Consider the following 18,828-nt stretch of genomic DNA (forward strand, 5'->3'; position numbering starts at 1 on the left):
TGGATTCAAGGTTCTAGCTGCAGCAAGACCTCCTGTATTGTGGGATTACCTTGACATTCCCGAAGGCAGCTCCTGGCTTTATGTGCTAAGATTTGTAGACCCGGCTTGACATGAGTAATTGAACAAAGGTGAGGCCTTATTTCTTGGGAGAAAGGAATAGGAAGGTAAGTGGATTAGCAGGCTGGAAACAGAATGTCTATAGTAGCTAAGATAAGGGTGAACTATCCAGGGAACCACTGACAATGGACAAGTCTCACAGGGTCCTCTCACCCATAGGTGTAACTCTTCCTGATTGCTCTGGGGATTAACTCTTTCCAGGTCTGAAACCCCTTTCTACTGCTCACTGGCATGACCTGAAGCCCCTTTCTGCTGCGCGCTCTCTCTCTCTTACTCAGGATGCGCTGTCTTTCTGGCATGGCCCTCCAGCCAAGTCACTGTGTGTTTTCCTCTTCTGGGGTATCTAAGTCTCTCCCTCCAAGATTGCACTCCTTCTTTCACTGCCTAGACTGTGCCACTTCCCCAGTGGCTGATAGGGAAACTTGGGCCCACTCTCTATGCCAGGTTCCAGCTCCAGGACCCTCCAATCAGCAGCCAAGGCCTACATCATCTTAAATCTTGCTGCCTTTTCCCTGAGCCTTTCTTCCTGACCCTCTCTACCTAATTTCTCTTCTTTCCCTCTCTACTGTCCAGAGAGTGGCTATAGCCTCCCTCACTCACTGCAGCCCCATTCTACTACCACTTTCCTGGCTTCATCCTAGCTCTACCTGCTCCTTCTCAGCTGGGTTCCATCATTTTTCAGGGATTATGTAGGCCAGCTAAGTTCCCTCAGGTGAGGCCTATCTGGTTAATTGGCTTCTCATCAGACCCATTAACTCTTTCTAGGCCCGTTTGGGGTGAATGTCTCATCACAACAAGAAAAAAACGTATAAGATAATCCTGGAATTTAAGATGAGGTAAAGAGTAAATCGTACATGGACAATGCATGGAGAAAGTATGCTGTACAGGGATTGGTTCCTACGAAGTAACCCAGCCAATCCCAAAACATGTAATGTGATATGTAGTAAACGCAATGTGATGTGCAAATGTGTAAAAAATAAAGAAGAGGGTTTCTGTGTAACTTTGGTTGTGTGGTGTGCCCTATACTCACCTCCTGTGCTTGAGTCTAATCAATTCAGCATAGCTTTACTGTGTGCCAAATAAAGGAACCTAAGTGATGAGACTGAAGTCGAACTGAGTTCTTAGGAAACCAAGTGGAAGAGATCCCAGGGAAATTCAAATATAGTGGTGCTATGACTCAGATACACTAATTGGAAGCAGGTAATTGTAGTGGGGCGGCTAAAACAGGGGTTAAAAGCAGCCAAACTAGGGTGATTGGGGAAGCAGCCACATCTATAGCCAGCTTAATTAGGGCCCAGCTGGCCCTGATAGGAGGGCTGTGGGTCAGAAGCTGGAAGAGTCTCGCTCTAGTCCTGGAGTAGGAAGGGTTAGCCGCTTAGGAGTAAGGTACCTGAAGCAGAGCAGAACAGAACAGTGTTGGGAAGGGCAAAGGGAGCTGGGGAGCTCTAGCCTGGCAAACTCCTAAGCTGCAGGCCTTGCTAAAGGCCAGGAAAGGAATTGGGGCTACAGAGGTATAGCCTGGGAATAGGCAGAGGCAGCTGGTCCTACCCCCTTGCCAATGATAAGTGGACATTATGGACTGAAGTCTGCCCCAGTGAGCAGGGACTAGATGATGACTGGTAGTTACCACTGAGGCAAGGTGGGTTTTGAGGGTTGGGGGTTCCCTTGGGAGGGGAGACCCAGACTGTGGGGTACTGCAGTGGGCAGAACCCCAGGGTAAGGGGCACTGGAGTCTGGGAGGGACATGGGGAGCCCTAAAGGAAGGTGAGAACCTGGCCTGCAGAGGGCACTCTGGGCTGGAAGAGCTAATTCCCAAGATGACCAGCAGGAGGTTCCATGCTTGTGAGTCTAGCTTTGCTACAGTAATGTATATACCTCTTAATGTGAGGGTCATAACCTAGAATTGAGGGAAATTACATTGGAAGGGTTTAGGAGTTTCAATATGTGGAAGTTAATACTATGCTGAAGAAATGGGTTAACTCTAAGGGTAGACTTTATGGACTCCCCACAGAAGTATTTGGGACTGAGTGAAAAAGGAACTCCAGAGAGTGGTATTAGATAAAAAAAATAAAACAACAACAAAAAAACCCCAAACCCAGAATGCTTGGTAGAGCACAGCAAAGGTTTGTTGAATGCCACTGAAATCTTCAAAATATGGGACCCATTGGCAACTGTGGGAAAAATAGTATCTTGGGTTTTTTTTGTTTTTAACCAAGGCAATTGAAGACCAAATCAAGGCAGCAGTTTTGGAAGGATTATTTCTGGAGGGTAAAACTTTACAAATGAAATTACTCCTGGGGGAATTCTGAGCCACTGCATGCATGTGTAATTCTTATGCCCCATATAATTTTTTTTTTCTGCAGAAAATAGCTTCTGCTGGAAAGTTGATGCAGTTCTGCCTTTTGCCCACCAGAGGGTTCTGTGATGTTAGAACAGATCAGCTGCTTCTGGCCAGCCCCAGCTACCACAGGGAACAGAAAGAGCCTGCAGTGCCTTCCTCACAGCACCTGTCAGGCCAGGTCAGAAGAAAGGGGATATGGGGAGATAGACAGACAGCGTGGGGCACATGGGGTCACAGACAGAGGCTCACAAGTGCTAGCTGGGGAGGACAGAGTAAGGCAGGGGCTGAATGGAGTGGAGGTGCAGAGCCACAGAGGGGAGGGGGGCTCAGGAGGATGAGGGGAGGAGGCTGGCTGATGGCGTGTAGGGGGATGGAGGGTGCAGAGCTACATGGGGGTAGGGGGATGGCTGAGTGGGGGCACAGAGACACATGGGGACAGGGGCAGAAGTGCCTGACTGAATGGGAGAAGCAAGGTGTCAGCCAAGCTCTGCATGGGGGAAGCTCCCTAACAATCCTGCCCCACCCCACAAAAAAAACCTGTTCTATACTTTTCCCACCCATATACAACAACCCTCTAAGTTCACACCCAGGCTCCTTCCCAGCAATTACTTCCCTCTCCCTCAGCCCCTCTCTTGCCCCTGACTCCCCCAAGCCTTTGCACTGTTTCTGAGAGTGTGGGAAATATGGTTCTGTATTGTAGTTTAAATGAATTATTACTCAGAGTTCTCTATTAATATGCCTAGTAAGGAATCTATTTGTCAAAAACATTTCCTGAATCTTTTTTGTTGTCTTTATTGTTACAGACATACTGCTGACAGATATTTTGAAATAAATTACCAAAATAATTGAAACTGGTGTGATTATATTGTGTTATTTTGACAAATAAAATATGCAGAATTTTGCAAGATTTTAAAGTATTGTGAGCAGAACTGTTATGAATTCTCCCAGGAGTATGAAATGTACTACCTTGAAGGATGATTGCAAAAAACACAAGGAGCAAATCAAAGTTGTAGAGGAGGAAACAAACTAAACAGGAATGATTCCTGAAAGGTCGGGGGAAAACAATGTCTGTTACTTATTTGTATAATTCCAAAGTAAAAAGAAGCCACTGTTCAAGAACTGTATTTAGTGAGTACAGCATTGCAGGCAAAATGTACTAAGTTAAGAAATAAGTGCAAAACCCCCGCCCTCCCAAAAATAATTAGCATAGAGCTGCCGAAAAAAGTCAGCAGAAAAGTGTGTTGGCCAAGTTTGTGTACAACAACTTGACCCACTCTTCAACTTAAAAGATTCCCTTCTATCAAATTTCAATTTTCACCTAATTTAATCCACACCTACCAGAAAGCTTGTTACCAGAAGATTTGAAACCAATTGTACTAAGACAATGATATTGCCTACAAATGCTGTTTTTAATTAACAACCTTTATTTTTAAATTTATCTATTCCAGTAATTAAGGTTGTGGCCCTCCCTAAAGGAGGTTCCAGGGAAAGTCTGGGGGGAGTGATAGCTCAGTGGTTTGAGCATTGGCTTGCTAAACCCAGGGTTGTGAGTTCAATCCTTGAGGGGGCCATGTAGGGATCTGAGGCACAAATTGGGGATTGGTCCTGCTTTGAGCAGGGGGTTGGACTAGATGATCTCCTGGGGTCCCTTCCAACCCTGATATTCTAAGTCATGACTAGCTAACTTTCCCTTGAAAGGACATGGATACAGCTCTCTGATTAAGAATAGACAGTCAAGCAGTAAATCTTTCAAAAACAAAAATAATATTTATTTAGAAGTGAGTAGTTACAGTAAAAGAGTAGGTAAGACAGGGTTACAGTTTAAAAGGGAATGAAGTGGCATGGCAAATAAAAACACAACACTGCAGTAACCATTTCAGTTTAACTTGAAGGCACATAAGTAAATGATTATACTGTTAACACTCTATGCCTTATGCCAATGTAACAATTAAACATGTGACATTATATCCGTTAAACATTTGATACTAAATACTTAACGCTAACCAACCAACAAGTGCTGATCAGGCGATTATTAGATAGGTAGGGGAAAGATGTCACTCAGACCACGAACATCCAAAGCTTTATTTACACTTCGCACCCATACGCCATGTTGAGATAAAAGACAATTAAACTTACAGAAGCCTTCTTAAAATGTCCCTCTGAGTCGTCTTACAAGGGTCCTTCTGTTCTGTCAGTAGCTAGAGATCACAGTTCGGAGATGGTGGATCGCAGGTGATAGTGGCTGCATTGGGTGGCTGCTTGCTCCTGCTGAGGTGAAGTTTCTCCTCAGATGACTGATACGGAAGCCATTGGTAGCTGTTATGGTAGCTGCTGTGGTGGCTTCCTGCAGGTGGAGTGGCAGGAACGGCCATTGCCAGGGCAACCTCAGAACCCTGGGTGGATTGCTGCTATTGCGGTAAGAGCTGCTTAAGAACAATGAGAGCGAGCGTGGGCTGCGGTGCTGCTAAAGATGCTAGGGTAGCAGGGCCGTTAGCTACTTACAAAAAACGTTACTTGTGGCTTGTGATGTTGCTTCCACAGTATCTGCCTTGAGAGCGCTGGCCGCTAGTGAGCGCTGTTGATGCTTGTGATCATGTGTAGCTAGTGCCTTCTGCTGCTGTAAGGCAATAGGTAGCTTTCTTCCCCAGCTGCGGTCCGTTGGTGTGGTTGCCGCAGCTCCATAAGCATCTTCTTCCTTCCAGGTGTCCTGCAGCATTCCATTTTCCTTCAGGTCCCTGTCCCTACAAGGTTTTAGTCTGGTGGTTGTCACCTTTATATCTGATTTCAGCTCATTAATTTATTATAATTCAGCGAATCAGCTTTCAGGGATTTGCATATGCTAATTTGTCAGGTGTACTGATGTGACACTCAAGTTTAGCCAATCAGCTTTCAGAGATTAGCATATGCTAATTGGTCACATATACAGAAAGCTCCTCCTCCTCCCATAGACTTCTGTGGGCTCAGTGCATTCCTATGGGGTTTTTCAGCTGACCTTTAGATGAACCCTAGCTTCTTCCTGACTTGAAGTCCCTCTTGTTTCTATGGACTATAATGTATTTCTACGGGATTTTGCTGAATCATTCCCCACAGGAAGTGATGCAATACCGTGCCTTGATTGCATCATTCCTATTAATTTCTATGGGCTCTCATAGATTCCTATAGAATTTCCCATTACATTACATAACCCTTCAGCTGCCATTATTGTATTTTCTAGTTTAAACTATTCTTAATTTTTATTTATAAGCATAATGCCAACCAAATGTGACAAGCCACTCCTGACTTGCTGTAGGAGATAAAGTCTGGCTCTTGAGCAGAACTTGAGAATGGACTGTCCTTCTGCCAAGCTCAACCACCAATACCTGAATCCTTTTCAGATCATCAAACAAATAAACCCAGTGTCCTTCAAGGTTCAACTCCCAGAATCTCTAAGAGTTATCCCATCTTGTATGTTTCCCTCCTCAAGCTGTTCATTGACAACCCCTTCCCTGATGGGGTTGACTCTCCTCCACCCTAAGTAAAAGTCCAAAGGCAGGAGGAACATGAAGTCCATCAGGTCCTTGATTCTCAACAGGTTGGGGGAAGCTGCAGTATCTGATAGCCAGGAAGATGTATGGTCCAGAGGAGTGATTCTGGGAACTAGAAGAAAATGTTCACTCCCAGCTTCCTGCAGGAATTTCACTGAAGATACCCTGAAAAGCCAGGGCCGATGGCCTTTAGGAGGCGATGGCTCCAGGTGCGGTGGCCTGGCAATGCAGTGAGCTCTGCTGGGCCCAATAAGCTCTCACTAAGTGACTGGACAGAAGAGCCAGCAGACCATCATTTAAGCTTTGTAGCAATAGTAGCACAGTGGCTTCTCAATGCATTCTACTCCCCCAGCTGTGCCAGACCTTCTTCCTGTACCAGTCCTTGCTCCAACCTTCGCCTGTTCCCACTCCAGCCCTAGTCTCTACCTTCCTCCAAACTCCCTGGCTCTGACCACTGCCTTGTCTCCTGACTATGACTCTGGTTCTACCTTCTGGCTCGGCTCTGACCATGAGACCTGACTCCTGTTCTGACCACTGTGTTGCACCCCCTACACCTTGGTGTGTGATATGTCTCCAGGGAACATTTGAAAAGGTCGTCTTATAAACCGAGGAAACTATCTGACTAAGACTTTTAAAAGCTATGACCTGCTTTAACACTGCAAACCCCGCATAGTGAAGGTAGGAGGCCTGTACTGAATAAAACACTGGACAGGAGCTGTGCAGAATTGTGCTTAATAAATGAAGTGGTGCATATGATACAGTCAGGGTCCAGAACCAAACTCAGGTTTATTCATAAGAAACATCTAAGGAGTGACAAAGAGAGAGAGACTTTCAAAGTTATCCTCAAAGACTGAATCTACAATTTCAGAAGAGTACCCCAATGTGATTCCACTGGAGTAGGATAGAGAGAAGATTTGTCTACATGGGGTCACTCAGGAAAGTTAAGACCAATTAACTAAGGGTGTGAAGTTAATATGCATAAGTTAAAGTGCATAAAACCCTCATGTGGACATTTTCATTCAGAAGTAAACAGGAAGAAGCTACAATAAAGTAAAGCTACTTTACTTTTGAATGAGCGTGTCCACACGGAAATTTAATGTACTTTAACGTCTCACCATTAGTTAATTCATCTGAACTCCTCCTGTGCATTGGGTAAAAGACTTCAGAGGTTAATTGACACCCACCACATAAGGAAATACAAATAAAGTGTACCAAAATAAATTATACCTGAGGTGAAGTAAAACTTCATAGCAGTAGGACAACTTTCAGAGTCAGGCAAAGATAGCAGAGTCTGTCTGTCACATAATGAGCAGGGCCTTTAAGCGAGGTGGGCTAAGTCACACCCGTGTCCCCTTGTCAGGTACTTCTCCACAAGGACTCCTGACTCCCAGTTCCATACTTCAGTCACAAGAACATGCATACCCTAACACCATGGCAAGATGTATGTTTCTATTCATGTTCAATTTTCTTGTAAATCCACGTATGTCTTTTGGGACTGAGAAGAAAGACTGGGGAGATGAGACGATAATAAATGTATTATTATCCCCTTTTGTCACTAACTATATGCAAAATTCATACCAAATAGAGAAACTGGGGGAAAATATCACAGTCTTAGTACTGCTGTCACACAAAGCCCTGGCAGAGCTCACCATAGCTGGAGACTTACCAGGCTGCTGTATTTGGGCCTCACAAGCTGCGCCTGCATTCTCTTAAGCTTCCCTTGGTCTCCAAAAACTGCAACATTCTTTCTAATTTACCTCTCTGGCACATTGCCTGGACACAGGCTCTCGATGTTACCCCTTCACAGAAATGGGTCCTCACAGCATATCTGCCCTGGGCCCCCAGGTACAGTACTGACCCTCCTGACACACTAGGAGCTTGAGCATGACCTTTCTCAGAGCTCCAATCTTTTAGGCCCTCTAGATTTACAGTTCACTTCTTTAGAGACATGTTATAGTTGAAAGCAAATAAATACACAGACTTTTTAAGGGGTCTCAAAACCAATCACTTTTTACATTAGCTAGCACAAGAAATATACAGGTCTAAACAGAATAATAAACATACCTGTATGCATTTCTCTACCTCAGATTCTGCACCACTCTGAATTTTTTTGGGGTTCAGGTCACTAAGTAATCCAGGTTACTTCCTGTCCTCCTAAATATGACTTCTCCTCAAGAATGTGGAGTCTCTCTGGTCTCTCCTCCCGCTCTCTCCAAAGTGGCCAGTGAGAGACTCTCTTTTATAATTTCCTGCCTGCCCCCTTTGTCAGGTGACTCACTGATCAGCCTTACTAGGTGATCTGTTGCTTAGGCCCGGTCTACACTTCAGACCTATATTGGTATTGTGACATGCTGTACCTCAAAATAGCATCCTGTAAACCCCATATTCCTCATTTGTATATGGTTGTGATGTTTCATACAAAACATGCCTTGTAAGGTACCATATGAATTGTCATGATCTGCTGAAACTCCTTGTCCTGTCAAAATACATATATTGTTATGGTGTATGAAATTATGAGATTTTGCTACACGGTTGTTTTTGAAATATGTTGTGTGTCTGGGACATGCCCACAGTTAGCTCTCCAATGACAACAAAGGTGGTGACCCACACCCAAATGGGCATTAAGCAACCATCATGCGCCATTGACGAGCCGGAGAATTGTAAACAAGAGATTTACACTTCTGTAAGAGACAGTTGTGCAAGCACCACACAATGAGGATTGCTCAGCTGTATGACTCAGTTGCCCAAGCACCACATAATGGGGATTGCTCAACTCTGTGACTCAGCAAGGCCCACCAGGACATGCCTGGGCCAGTATCTTCCCTGGGACATGAATTGAGAGTATAAAATAAGGGACAGTGGCACCATGAGATCACCTTTCTCCTCCTCCACCTACACTGATGGCAACAAGAACGCTGGGAAGACAAAGACTTTGAAAACTGAGGCGATTGGTCCCAGGCTGAGAAGGAAATTTATCCTGTGTATTAAGAACTGTGAGCTGCCTGCCTGTTAGGGTGAGAAAAGCTGTTTGATTCAACTCTTGCTTAGCCTAAAAGTTTAGGATTTAGAATGTGTGTTTACTTTTTATTTTCTTAAGGTAACTATCTCTCACCTTTATGCCTACCACTTATAATCACTTAAAATCTATTTTTGTGTAGTTAGTAAACTTATTTTAATATTTTTTCCTTACCAGTGAGTTTGACTAATGTGCTCGGGGAATTTGCTCAGCTTACAAAGGCTGGTTCATGTGCACTATCATTTGATGAAGTGGTGAACTAATTAATGAGCTTGCGTTGTTCAAGAGGTTTGCTCCTTGTCACTAGCAGAGCATCGTGAAAGGCAGCCCAGGCTGGAGAGTTAAGGGGGCACAGTGGTCCCACAGTTCCAGGTTGTACCCTGGGGATTCCATCACAGGTATATCTACATTGCTCAGAGGTGTGAAAATTCTATACCCCTGAGTGACATAGTGTTACCGACCTAACCCACTGTGTAGACAGCACTACATTCATGGGACAACTTTTCCCATCAACATAGCTACCATCTCTCGGAGAGGTGGATTAACTACGCCAATGGGAGAAGCTCTTTCGTCCACATAATAACATCTTCACTAAAATGCCACAGGGGCACAGCTACCCCAGTGCAGCTGTGCTGCTGTAGAGTTGTACATGAAGACAAACTCTTAGTTGCCAAACCTTCTGGAGTCCAGACTTGAAAAACTGGTTTGCCCTGGGCAGTATCCATCTCTTTGTCCATTTAAATGGACAATCAACATTTAACAACTTCCCTTTGGGCTTGTCTACACTTAAAAGGGTTACGGGGAAGCAGCTGCATTGAGTAGAAGTTACCTACACTGACAGGGAGGGCTTCTCCCATTGGTATAGGTACTCCACCTCTCCGAGAGATAGTAACTATGCTGACGGGAGAAGCCCTCCCATCAACACAGCTTTGGCAACACCAGGAGTTAGGTTGGTGTAACTGTGTCACTTAGGGGTGTGGAAAATCCATACCCCTGAGCAACATAGTTATATCAATATAAGTTGCTAGTGTAGATTAAGTCTTTGTTAGCCATGTGCCACCACCCCTTAGAATTTAGACCTAGATGGAGGCATAAAGACAACAAAAAAGGCAGCAAGCCCGACTTTCAAAATTGAGTTTGCAATCTGAAACAGAATTCATAAGCTATACTTAGACAAGATTCCTCAAATCATCAAAATAATTTACTCCATGTAGAGAAAAGAAAAATATTAGACAGTTTACTTTAAAACATTTAAACAACTATACAGGTTGTAGGACTGGAGTTTAGAAGTGGTCTTCTAGACTGCTATGTAATTCATATCTCTTCAGCAGCTGGATTTTCCACAGAATGTTCCTGCCCTCCCTCCCATCCCCTCTCATTAAAATATCAGCAGGCTTGCAGTCCCAATAGATGTAATGTATTCCATGTGTTATTTTTCTTTTTGCTTATAAAAGAATCCAGTCTTCTTGCAATAAAGGATCATTTAAGTCTCTTCTTTTCTAGATCAGCTGACTGAGATCTGAAAACAGAAAAATTAATGGAAAAAAAATCTCTCTCTCTGTGTTTGCAGCTTTTAGGATATGGTCTTTGTCTCAGGGATCCAAGGTGGTTGCAGCCAGACTCAAGGACCTAACTTTTCCATCCACATGTAAATATTTACTAGTTACTAAACTGAGGAATACAGTTCTGGTTCACATAACATTTATATTTGGAAAAGCTCTCATGGGTAAAAATATGTAAGTATGATTTTGGCCACACTGAAATAAGTGATTTGATTATTTCAAGTTTCTGTGATTCTCATTTTATTTATATATTTATCCCTATTATATTAGTCGTTTTCCTATTGGCTAAGATAACTACAGCCTACCAAATGATTATGAAGTTACATAAGACTCTATTTGAAGACTATATAAAGCCTTTTTTTCACTCTAGCAAGAGAGAGAAGTCTATCAAGATGCAGGTTTGCTGCGTCAGGTTCATTCATGCATGGAGCTTTGTTTCAAGACACACTGAAACCTGAACCAGTGCTGATATATTTACTAGCTCATACTTCAGAGCTATCAACCTGAGTCGTGAGTAACAGCTACTGTAAGTGGCTTCTGTGCACGATGAAGAATTTTTCAGTTCCTGTGCAAGCTAATGAATATCAGACTGAAAATCTTTTTCCTCAGCTTGTCCTGAATTTGACAAATAAGTCAGATCCAGTTGGAAGACCAGAAAGAGATGAGCAATTAGCTCAGCTAGAGATTGCTGTGTTGGGAGTAATATTTATGACAGCATCTGTGGGCAATTTTATTCTCATACTGGTATTGTGGAGGAGGAGAAAGAAGTTGTCTAGGATGTATGTATTCATGCTTCACCTGAGCATAGCGGACTTAGTGGTAGCATTTTTTCAAGTCCTTCCCCAACTAATATGGGATATTACAGACGTTTTCATAGGGCCAGATGCATTGTGCAGAACTATCAAATATTTGCAGTTGTTGGGCATGTTTGCCTCTACTTATATGATAGTGGTTATGACAGTGGACAGATATCAAGCAGTATGCTATCCCTTGGTCACTTTCCAAAAGAAAAGGGCTCTTTGGAATGCTGCCATTTGCACCAGCTGGTCTATATCACTGATTTTTAGTCTTCCACAAGTATTTATCTTTTCTAAGACTGAAATATCTCCAAATATTTTTGAATGCTGGGGTGAGTTCATCCAACCTTGGGGCTTAAAGGCATATGTGACTTGGATTTTTGTAGCTATTTTCTTCATTCCCACAGCTACCCTTACTATTTGCCAGGTTAAGATCTGCAAAATAATACAAATGAACATACAGGTGAAAAAAAGGAATGAATTTGAAGCAATAAATCAGAAGCAAATCCTGCCATGCCAAGCAAGCAGTATTAACTGTATTTCAAAGGCTATGATCAAGACTGTAAAAATGACAGTGGTGACAGTTATTACATATATCCTGTGTTGGGCACCTTTCTTCATTGTACAGTTGTGGTCTGTATGGTACCCCAGTGGTGTTACTGAAGGTAAGATACTTCTTTTTCTTATCAATAACTATAGTAGACTACCACATTGCTACATTTCCTCTTTATATATACATATTATTTAGGTTAAACTATGTGTAATCATTTTATGTATGATTAAATTTGCAGGACGAGTTTGTTTGCATACTGTATTAATGATGTATAGGGCCCTACCAAATTCAGGGTCCATTTTGGTCAATTTCACAGTCATAGGATTTTAAAAATAGTAAATTTCATTATTTCAGTTGACCAGTGTTCCCTCTAATTTTTCCCACACATGTGTGGAATGAATTTTTTTATGTGCACCAATATGGAGGTGATGTGTCACACATCACCTCCATATTGGTGCACAAAACAAAATTCATGTGGTGTGGGTGGGGCCGAGGGTTTCGGAGTGTGGGAGGGGGCTCAGGACTGGGACAGAGGGTTAGGGTGTGTTGGGGGGTGAGTGCTCTGGCTGGGCATGCGGGCTCTGGGGTGGGGCCAGGGATGAGGGGCTTGGGCTGCAGGAGGGGGCTCTGGGGCAATGGCAGGGAGAGAGAGGACTCCCACCAGCTCTCTTCTTGCAGCAGCATTTGGGCTAGGGGGGAGAGGTGCCTCTCTACGCCGCAGCAGCTCTGGGGCTGGAGCCATAGCATAGGTGCCCCTCCCCCAGCCGCAGCAGGTCTGGGCTGGGGCTCCATGGCTGGAGCACCCACAGAGAAAAATTAGTGGGTGTGAACAGCACCCACCAGCAGCCAAGCTTTCCCCACCCCCGAGCGCCTCTCACCTGCTCACGGTCCCACTGATCAACTCCTCCCCCTCCCTCCCAGTGCCTCCCGCCCGCCTACCATGAACAGCTGTTTCGCAGCACGTAGGAAGCTCTGGGAGGAAGGGGGAGGAGGTGGGGAAGAGGTGGGACGGGGGCAGAGCAGGAGCAGGAAGGGGCGAAGGGGTGAGGTGGGGGCAGGATCTGGGGTGGAGGGTAGGGTTGAGCACCCCCCAGACTAGAGGGGAAGTTGGTGCCTATGGCATGCTTATCCCCTGGCTGCGGCACGTCGGCTGCACGGGTTCCCTGAGCGCCTGCACGTCGCTAAATAGGCCGCTGTGCGGTCACGTAGCTTACAGGGAACTTAGGTCCTGACTGAAAAGGGAGTTGTGGGGTGCGGCGGGGGGGGGGGAGGGAGTTGCAAGGTTATTGAAGGGGCATTGCAGTTCTGCTACCCTTACATCTGTGCTGCTGCTGCTGGCGGTGCTGCCTTCAGAACTGGGTGGCTGGAGAGCGGCGGCTGCTGGCCACGAGCCCAGCTCTGAAGGTAGAGCCACCGCCAGCAGCAGCACAGAAGTAAGGACGGCATGCTACGGTGTTGCCACCCTGATTTTTGCGCAGCTGCCTTCAGAGCAACTGCTGCTTTCCGGCCGCCCAGCTCCGAAGGCAGTGCAGAAGTACAGGTGGCAATACTGCGACCCCCTTAAAATAAGCTTGCGACACCCCCCACACACACACCTTTTGGGTCAGGACACCCAGTTTGAGAAACGCTGGTCTCTCCCCATGAAATCTGTATAGTATAGGGTAAAAGCACACAAAAGACCATTTTTTATGAGGGGAGACCAGATTTCACAGTCCGTGAGGCTTTTTTCATGGCCATGAATTTGTTAGGGCCCTAACGATGTACAATAGCTGGTAACGTATGACACAGCATAATCAAAAATAATCTTGGGGGTTACTTAATGTGTGTGTGTGTGTACACATGTACAAACATACGCTTTCAATAAGGCTTTTTTTCTGCAGGGAAGGCTAACCAAGATTAATTAGCATTTAATTATTAGTAAACAAAACAGTCAAAATGTTATAACTTTTATCTGTACTAGCAAGAGATCAATATATACATTTAGCGATTTTAGAGATTATGGAGTTACTTTTTTGTATATTAGGGAAATTAAAAGCAATATAGCATTTTAACTTTAATTAATAAAATAATTATTCAAATTAATAAAATAAATATTTCTGGTTTACTATTTATAACAGCAACACTATAAAACCTCTGAAGTGTTTTTGAATATTAAAATGTTATTAGCAGTGAAGTATCTTCAGTGAACTATGGAACAATTACAAATTGTGTAAGGGTTGATATTTGTAATGAAAACAAACTAAAATACAAAAGAATAAAATGCTGTACACAATTTTAACATTTCAAAATTATATTGCTACACTTTTGTTAAAACAGACTCCCTATCAACTTCATTTCTAATGTTTAGCTGTTGAAAGATCAAATACGGATAGAAATCAGACAATATTATGCTATAAATTTATAAAATTAGACTATAATCTTGTCTTCTGAAAAGATCTCACATTCTGATCTTTGGTTTAAAAAATCTTTCTACAGGTATGCATTTCTGAGATGGTACAGTATTTACATAGATTAGGATAATAAGCAACTACATTAACATTTAGATTTATATGGGGTAAGAAGAGTTATACAAAAATATTGATCTCTGAAATACATCGTATGCATATGCAGCTACAATGTATTATATACTGTACATAGCCACAGAATTACAATTTTTATAACCATTGAATAAACTGAACTCTCCTAATGTTATTTTAACTTTTTCTCTATTCAAAATGCTAAACGGATCCTACAACAGTTAAGTCAATTGATTTAACAACAAGTACATCAAAGAGCATCAATTCATAAGAACATTACTACTTTCTAGAGTGTTTCATGGTCTGTGTGTATAAAAACATCCTCTGTATTTTCCACAGTATGCATCCAATGAAGTGAACTGTAGCTCACGAAAGCTTATGCTCAAATAAATTGGTTTGTCTCTAAGGTGCCACAAGTACTCCTTTTTTTTTTGCGAATACAGACTAACACGGCTGTTACTCTGAAACCTGTCATTATTTACACTGGTTTCTCTCCAATTCTTTCATTCTAGGTGCAGCATTTACCATCATCATGCTCCTGGGTAATTTGAATAGTTGTGCCAATCCATGGATTTACATGTATTTTTGTGGCCACATTCCATATTGTGCCAAAAAGAAGTCAAAAAACATCTCAGCTCAGGAAGAATCTGGGATCACAGGAAGCATTAATTTGGTAGACAGGGAACCAGAAGAAAACCTAACTTGTTTATAAATGTAAACTTCTTTTTTTGTTCCTTTGATACATTAATTACATTCAGATTTTTTGGGAATATTTTATCCCTATCCTTTGTTATCTGAAGAGTGGAGTGAGTTGAAAAATTGTCCTTCAGGGTATAAATATATTTTTCTTAAATATCGTAGCATACACTGCATTACAAGAATTCCAGTGTTGTGCAAGCCTGACTTTTAACAGTTACATTGCGCTATAAAAGACAAATGAATTCATATAACTATTGCTACTATAAAAAAGATATGTAGAGCTATTTTATATACTTCTTTTTTGTCTACAAAAACTGCTTTCTGGTCTCTAATTTTGGATTGCCAACTAGAAGATTTCTACAAGAGTGATGACAAATTGCGATATTATTGGAAAGGAGAATCCTATAATTAGATTTGAATGTGTGATATTGAAATTGAAGCATGAATAGTTCTGGAAATATTTGGGGGAAATATTTGAGAAACCTTGAGAGGCATCAGAAAGTCACTAAAGTCTGCTGTCAGCTTTAATTAAACACTTTATAAAAATGTGTCGGTCCTGGGGAGTTAAATGTCACAGTGTCTTTATACATTGCCCTTGCAACTCTGGACATCTGCTGAAGATTCAAATAACATCTTGGGTCACAAGTGCTCAGGCACTATGGTAATGTTCCAGTATAAGGAGAATGGTGGCTTCATTGTAGTTCCCATTTATATATAATACAAAACAACCACATAGGACTAGATTCTCTATCAAGTCACCTGGTGCACAGACAGGTGTGCAGTGAATTTGCACCCTATCGAAACAGACATAATGGGTAAATTTGAGCCATTTTTGAATTCTGCATATATTTGTGCAGAGTGCATTCAGACCTGTTCTGTCTCCTAGCACCCATCTGCTAGCACTGAATGTGCATCTAGGACAGGTAGCTTGACAGGTAATTTCTGAACCATATAGCTCTCTATGGGCTTAGCAGCAGAGGAAAATAAATATTTCACCTTTGTGGTAGAAATTAGTCACTTACCCAAGATCTGCGGTATCCTTACCTAGATTGCTATTTGCTGGCTGATGTGTGGATACCCTATGCAGATAGGTATTTCTTCCCTTTTTCAATATCTGCAGTCTATTCAAGAGAGTGTGGACTGGAATATTAGTAGGTCTGTCACAGGCCAAGACAGAGATGCATTGGCAAAAAATCTCTGGAGATGATTGCACATCATCTGTCTATATTATGTCTAGCCCAAATCAGTGCTATTCTTCATTTTCATGAGTGCTAAAATTCTCAGATGTTCAGGAAAAAAACCTATAAAAGTGTACTTGACATCTGCTCTTTTAATATTCTAAGACATAAAGAGAAATACTATGCATTACACAATCATCTTAAGAGATAGTGGGTATTTTAAGCACAAAATGTACCAAACACCTGGACCAAATCCTGACAAGTGCTGATATACAGTGAGCTGATGTACACTGGCTTGATGTGTGGGGTATTGATTGTATTTCTCATTAGTAACTATAGCAATGTACTACTTATAATTAGTGGTGTTCCCATTTATCTCAAATGGCAGATGTCAGTATTTTGCGGTGAAGGTCCAGGATTCAGACTCCACAGATGACTGGGTTTCTATCTATGCAACCACTGAATGTCTTCAACTCTCCATGAAATCAGCTCCCAGTGAGGATCTCTCATGAGGATTTAACCCTTTGGTTGCATGTTTTTGTCTTTTCTGTTTGGTTTTATTTCAGCTGGTTACATTTCATATAACAGAAACATATTCAAATGAATATAAATAAATATTACAAATATTACTGATATTAGTTTTGTCAATTGGATTTTCAGCAAAACATGTATCGTATTCAGTCAGTTTAAATTAACTATAGATAATAATCTGCACATCTGAAATATTAATCTTGAAAAATCTATTCCTAAATGACATTTGGTTGTTTTTATTTGTTTTTTGACTTTTTGTTTGTTTTTGAAACTCAGGCACAAGGATAAACAATTTAATAAGAAAAAATGGGAACAATAATTGGAAATAATTTAAAAACACCTCACTAGATGCCCCAAAAGTCACAATCCCACAATCAAGGAAGATGATTGTACTGGTCAAAAGAACACCTGGTTTAGAGGAGAAGTGAAGGAAGATATAAAATAATTTAAAAAAAATGGAAGAAAGGGGAAGATGATATAAATGACTATCAAATCAGAAATTAGGAATTGTAGAAAATTGATAAGGGAAGCACAAGGACACAAAGCAAACTCTATGGTCAACAGAGTTAAAGACAATAAGGAGTTTTTAAAATGTATTAGGAACCAAAAGAATCTTGACAATGGTATTGGCCCATTACTAGATGGAAATGATAGGATTATCAATAATAATGCAGAAAAGACAGAAAGGTTAAATAAATATTTCCATTCTGTATTTGGGGAAAAAAGATTATGTAGTCTCATCATATAGTGATGATCAAACTCTTTCCATTCCACTAGTGTCTCTGGAGGATGTTAAACAAAAGTTACTAATGCTAGACATTTTTCAGTCAGCAGTTCCAGATAACTTGTATCCAAGAGTTTTAAAAGAGCTGGCTGAGAAGATCACTGGGGCATCAATGTTGCTTTGCAATAAATCTTTGAGCAGTGGCGAAGTTCCAGAAGACTGGAATAAAACTACTGTTGTGCCAATTTTTAAAAGAGTAAATGGGATAAATGGGATGACCCAGGGAATTATAGGCCTGTCAGCTTGACATCAATTCTGGGCAAGATAATGGAGCAGCTATTATGGGACTCAATAAAGAATGAAAGGGCCACACGTTATATGCAGTTTGCCCACCACTGGGCTAATGTGATCCTTGGCTGCATAAACAGGGGAGTCTTGAATAGGAGTAGAGAGGTTATTTTACATCTGTATCGGGCACTGGTGTGATTGCTGCTGGAATACTTTGTCCATGTCTGGTGCCCACAATTCAAGAAGGAGGTTGATAAATTGGAGAGGGTTCTGAGAAGATTAAAGGATTAGAAAACATGATAGATTGAACTCCATGAGTCTATTTAGCTTAACAAAGAGAAGGTTAAGGTGTGACTTTATTACGGTCTATGCATATCCACATGGGGAACAAATATTTAATAATGGACTTTTCAATCTAGCAGAGAACAGTATAATATGATCCAATGGCTAGAAGATGAAGCTAGACAATTTCAGACTGGAAATAAGGTGAGAGTAATTAATCTCTTTTTTAATCTTTTTAATGGTGAGAGTAATTAATCATTGGAACAATTTACCAAGAGTTGTAGTGGATTCTCCATCACTGACAATTTTTAAATCACGATTGGATATTTTTCTAAATGATCTGCTCTAAGAATTATTTTGGGGGAATTTTCAGGCCTGTGTTATACAGGAGGTCAGACTAGATGATCAAAATGGTCCCGTCTGGCCTTGGAATCTATGAACCTACGCTGAAAATGCTACATATCTCTTCGAAAGTCTCAAGTTTTTGTTTTTGGAAGTTACATTAAAGTAAGCATTCAAACTGCACAAATATTACACATACTGAGCCAGATCCTTTGCTGGTGTAAATCAGAATAGCACCTGGATCATTCAGCGGAGCAGTGCCAGTTTACACCAGCTGAGGATCTAGCCTGCAGTATTTGAAATAATAGCTTCAGATGGCTGCTTTACTGTATATTTCATATATTCATAACCGGATTTA

General features: G+C 41.8%; 1 protein-coding gene across 1 annotated transcript; it reads left to right on the plus strand.

Moving 5' to 3' along the window:
- Positions 1 to 11,106: 11,106 nt before the first annotated feature.
- On the plus strand, positions 11,107 to 15,138 carry LOC140906832 (arg8-vasotocin receptor). The gene is made up of 2 exons (XM_073331587.2): positions 11,107 to 12,022; positions 14,939 to 15,138. Exons 1-2 carry the CDS (start codon positions 11,107 to 11,109, stop codon positions 15,136 to 15,138), a joined length of 1,116 nt encoding a protein of 371 aa, XP_073187688.1.
- Positions 15,139 to 18,828: the final 3,690 nt, after the last annotated feature.

Source organism: Lepidochelys kempii, chromosome 1 (assembly GCF_965140285.1).
Source record: "Lepidochelys kempii isolate rLepKem1 chromosome 1, rLepKem1.hap1, whole genome shotgun sequence".
NCBI lineage: Eukaryota > Metazoa > Chordata > Testudines > Cheloniidae > Lepidochelys > Lepidochelys kempii.

Excerpts from the sequence above, each read along its gene's own strand:
- LOC140906832 (XM_073331587.2), top strand. The coding sequence starts at position 11,107 with ATGAAGAATTTTTCAGTTCCTGTGCAAGCTAATGAATATCAGACTGAA. Across the intron at positions 12,023-14,938 it reads CCCCAGTGGTGTTACTGAAG|GTGCAGCATTTACCATCATC; the intron begins GTAAGATACTTC and ends CTTTCATTCTAG.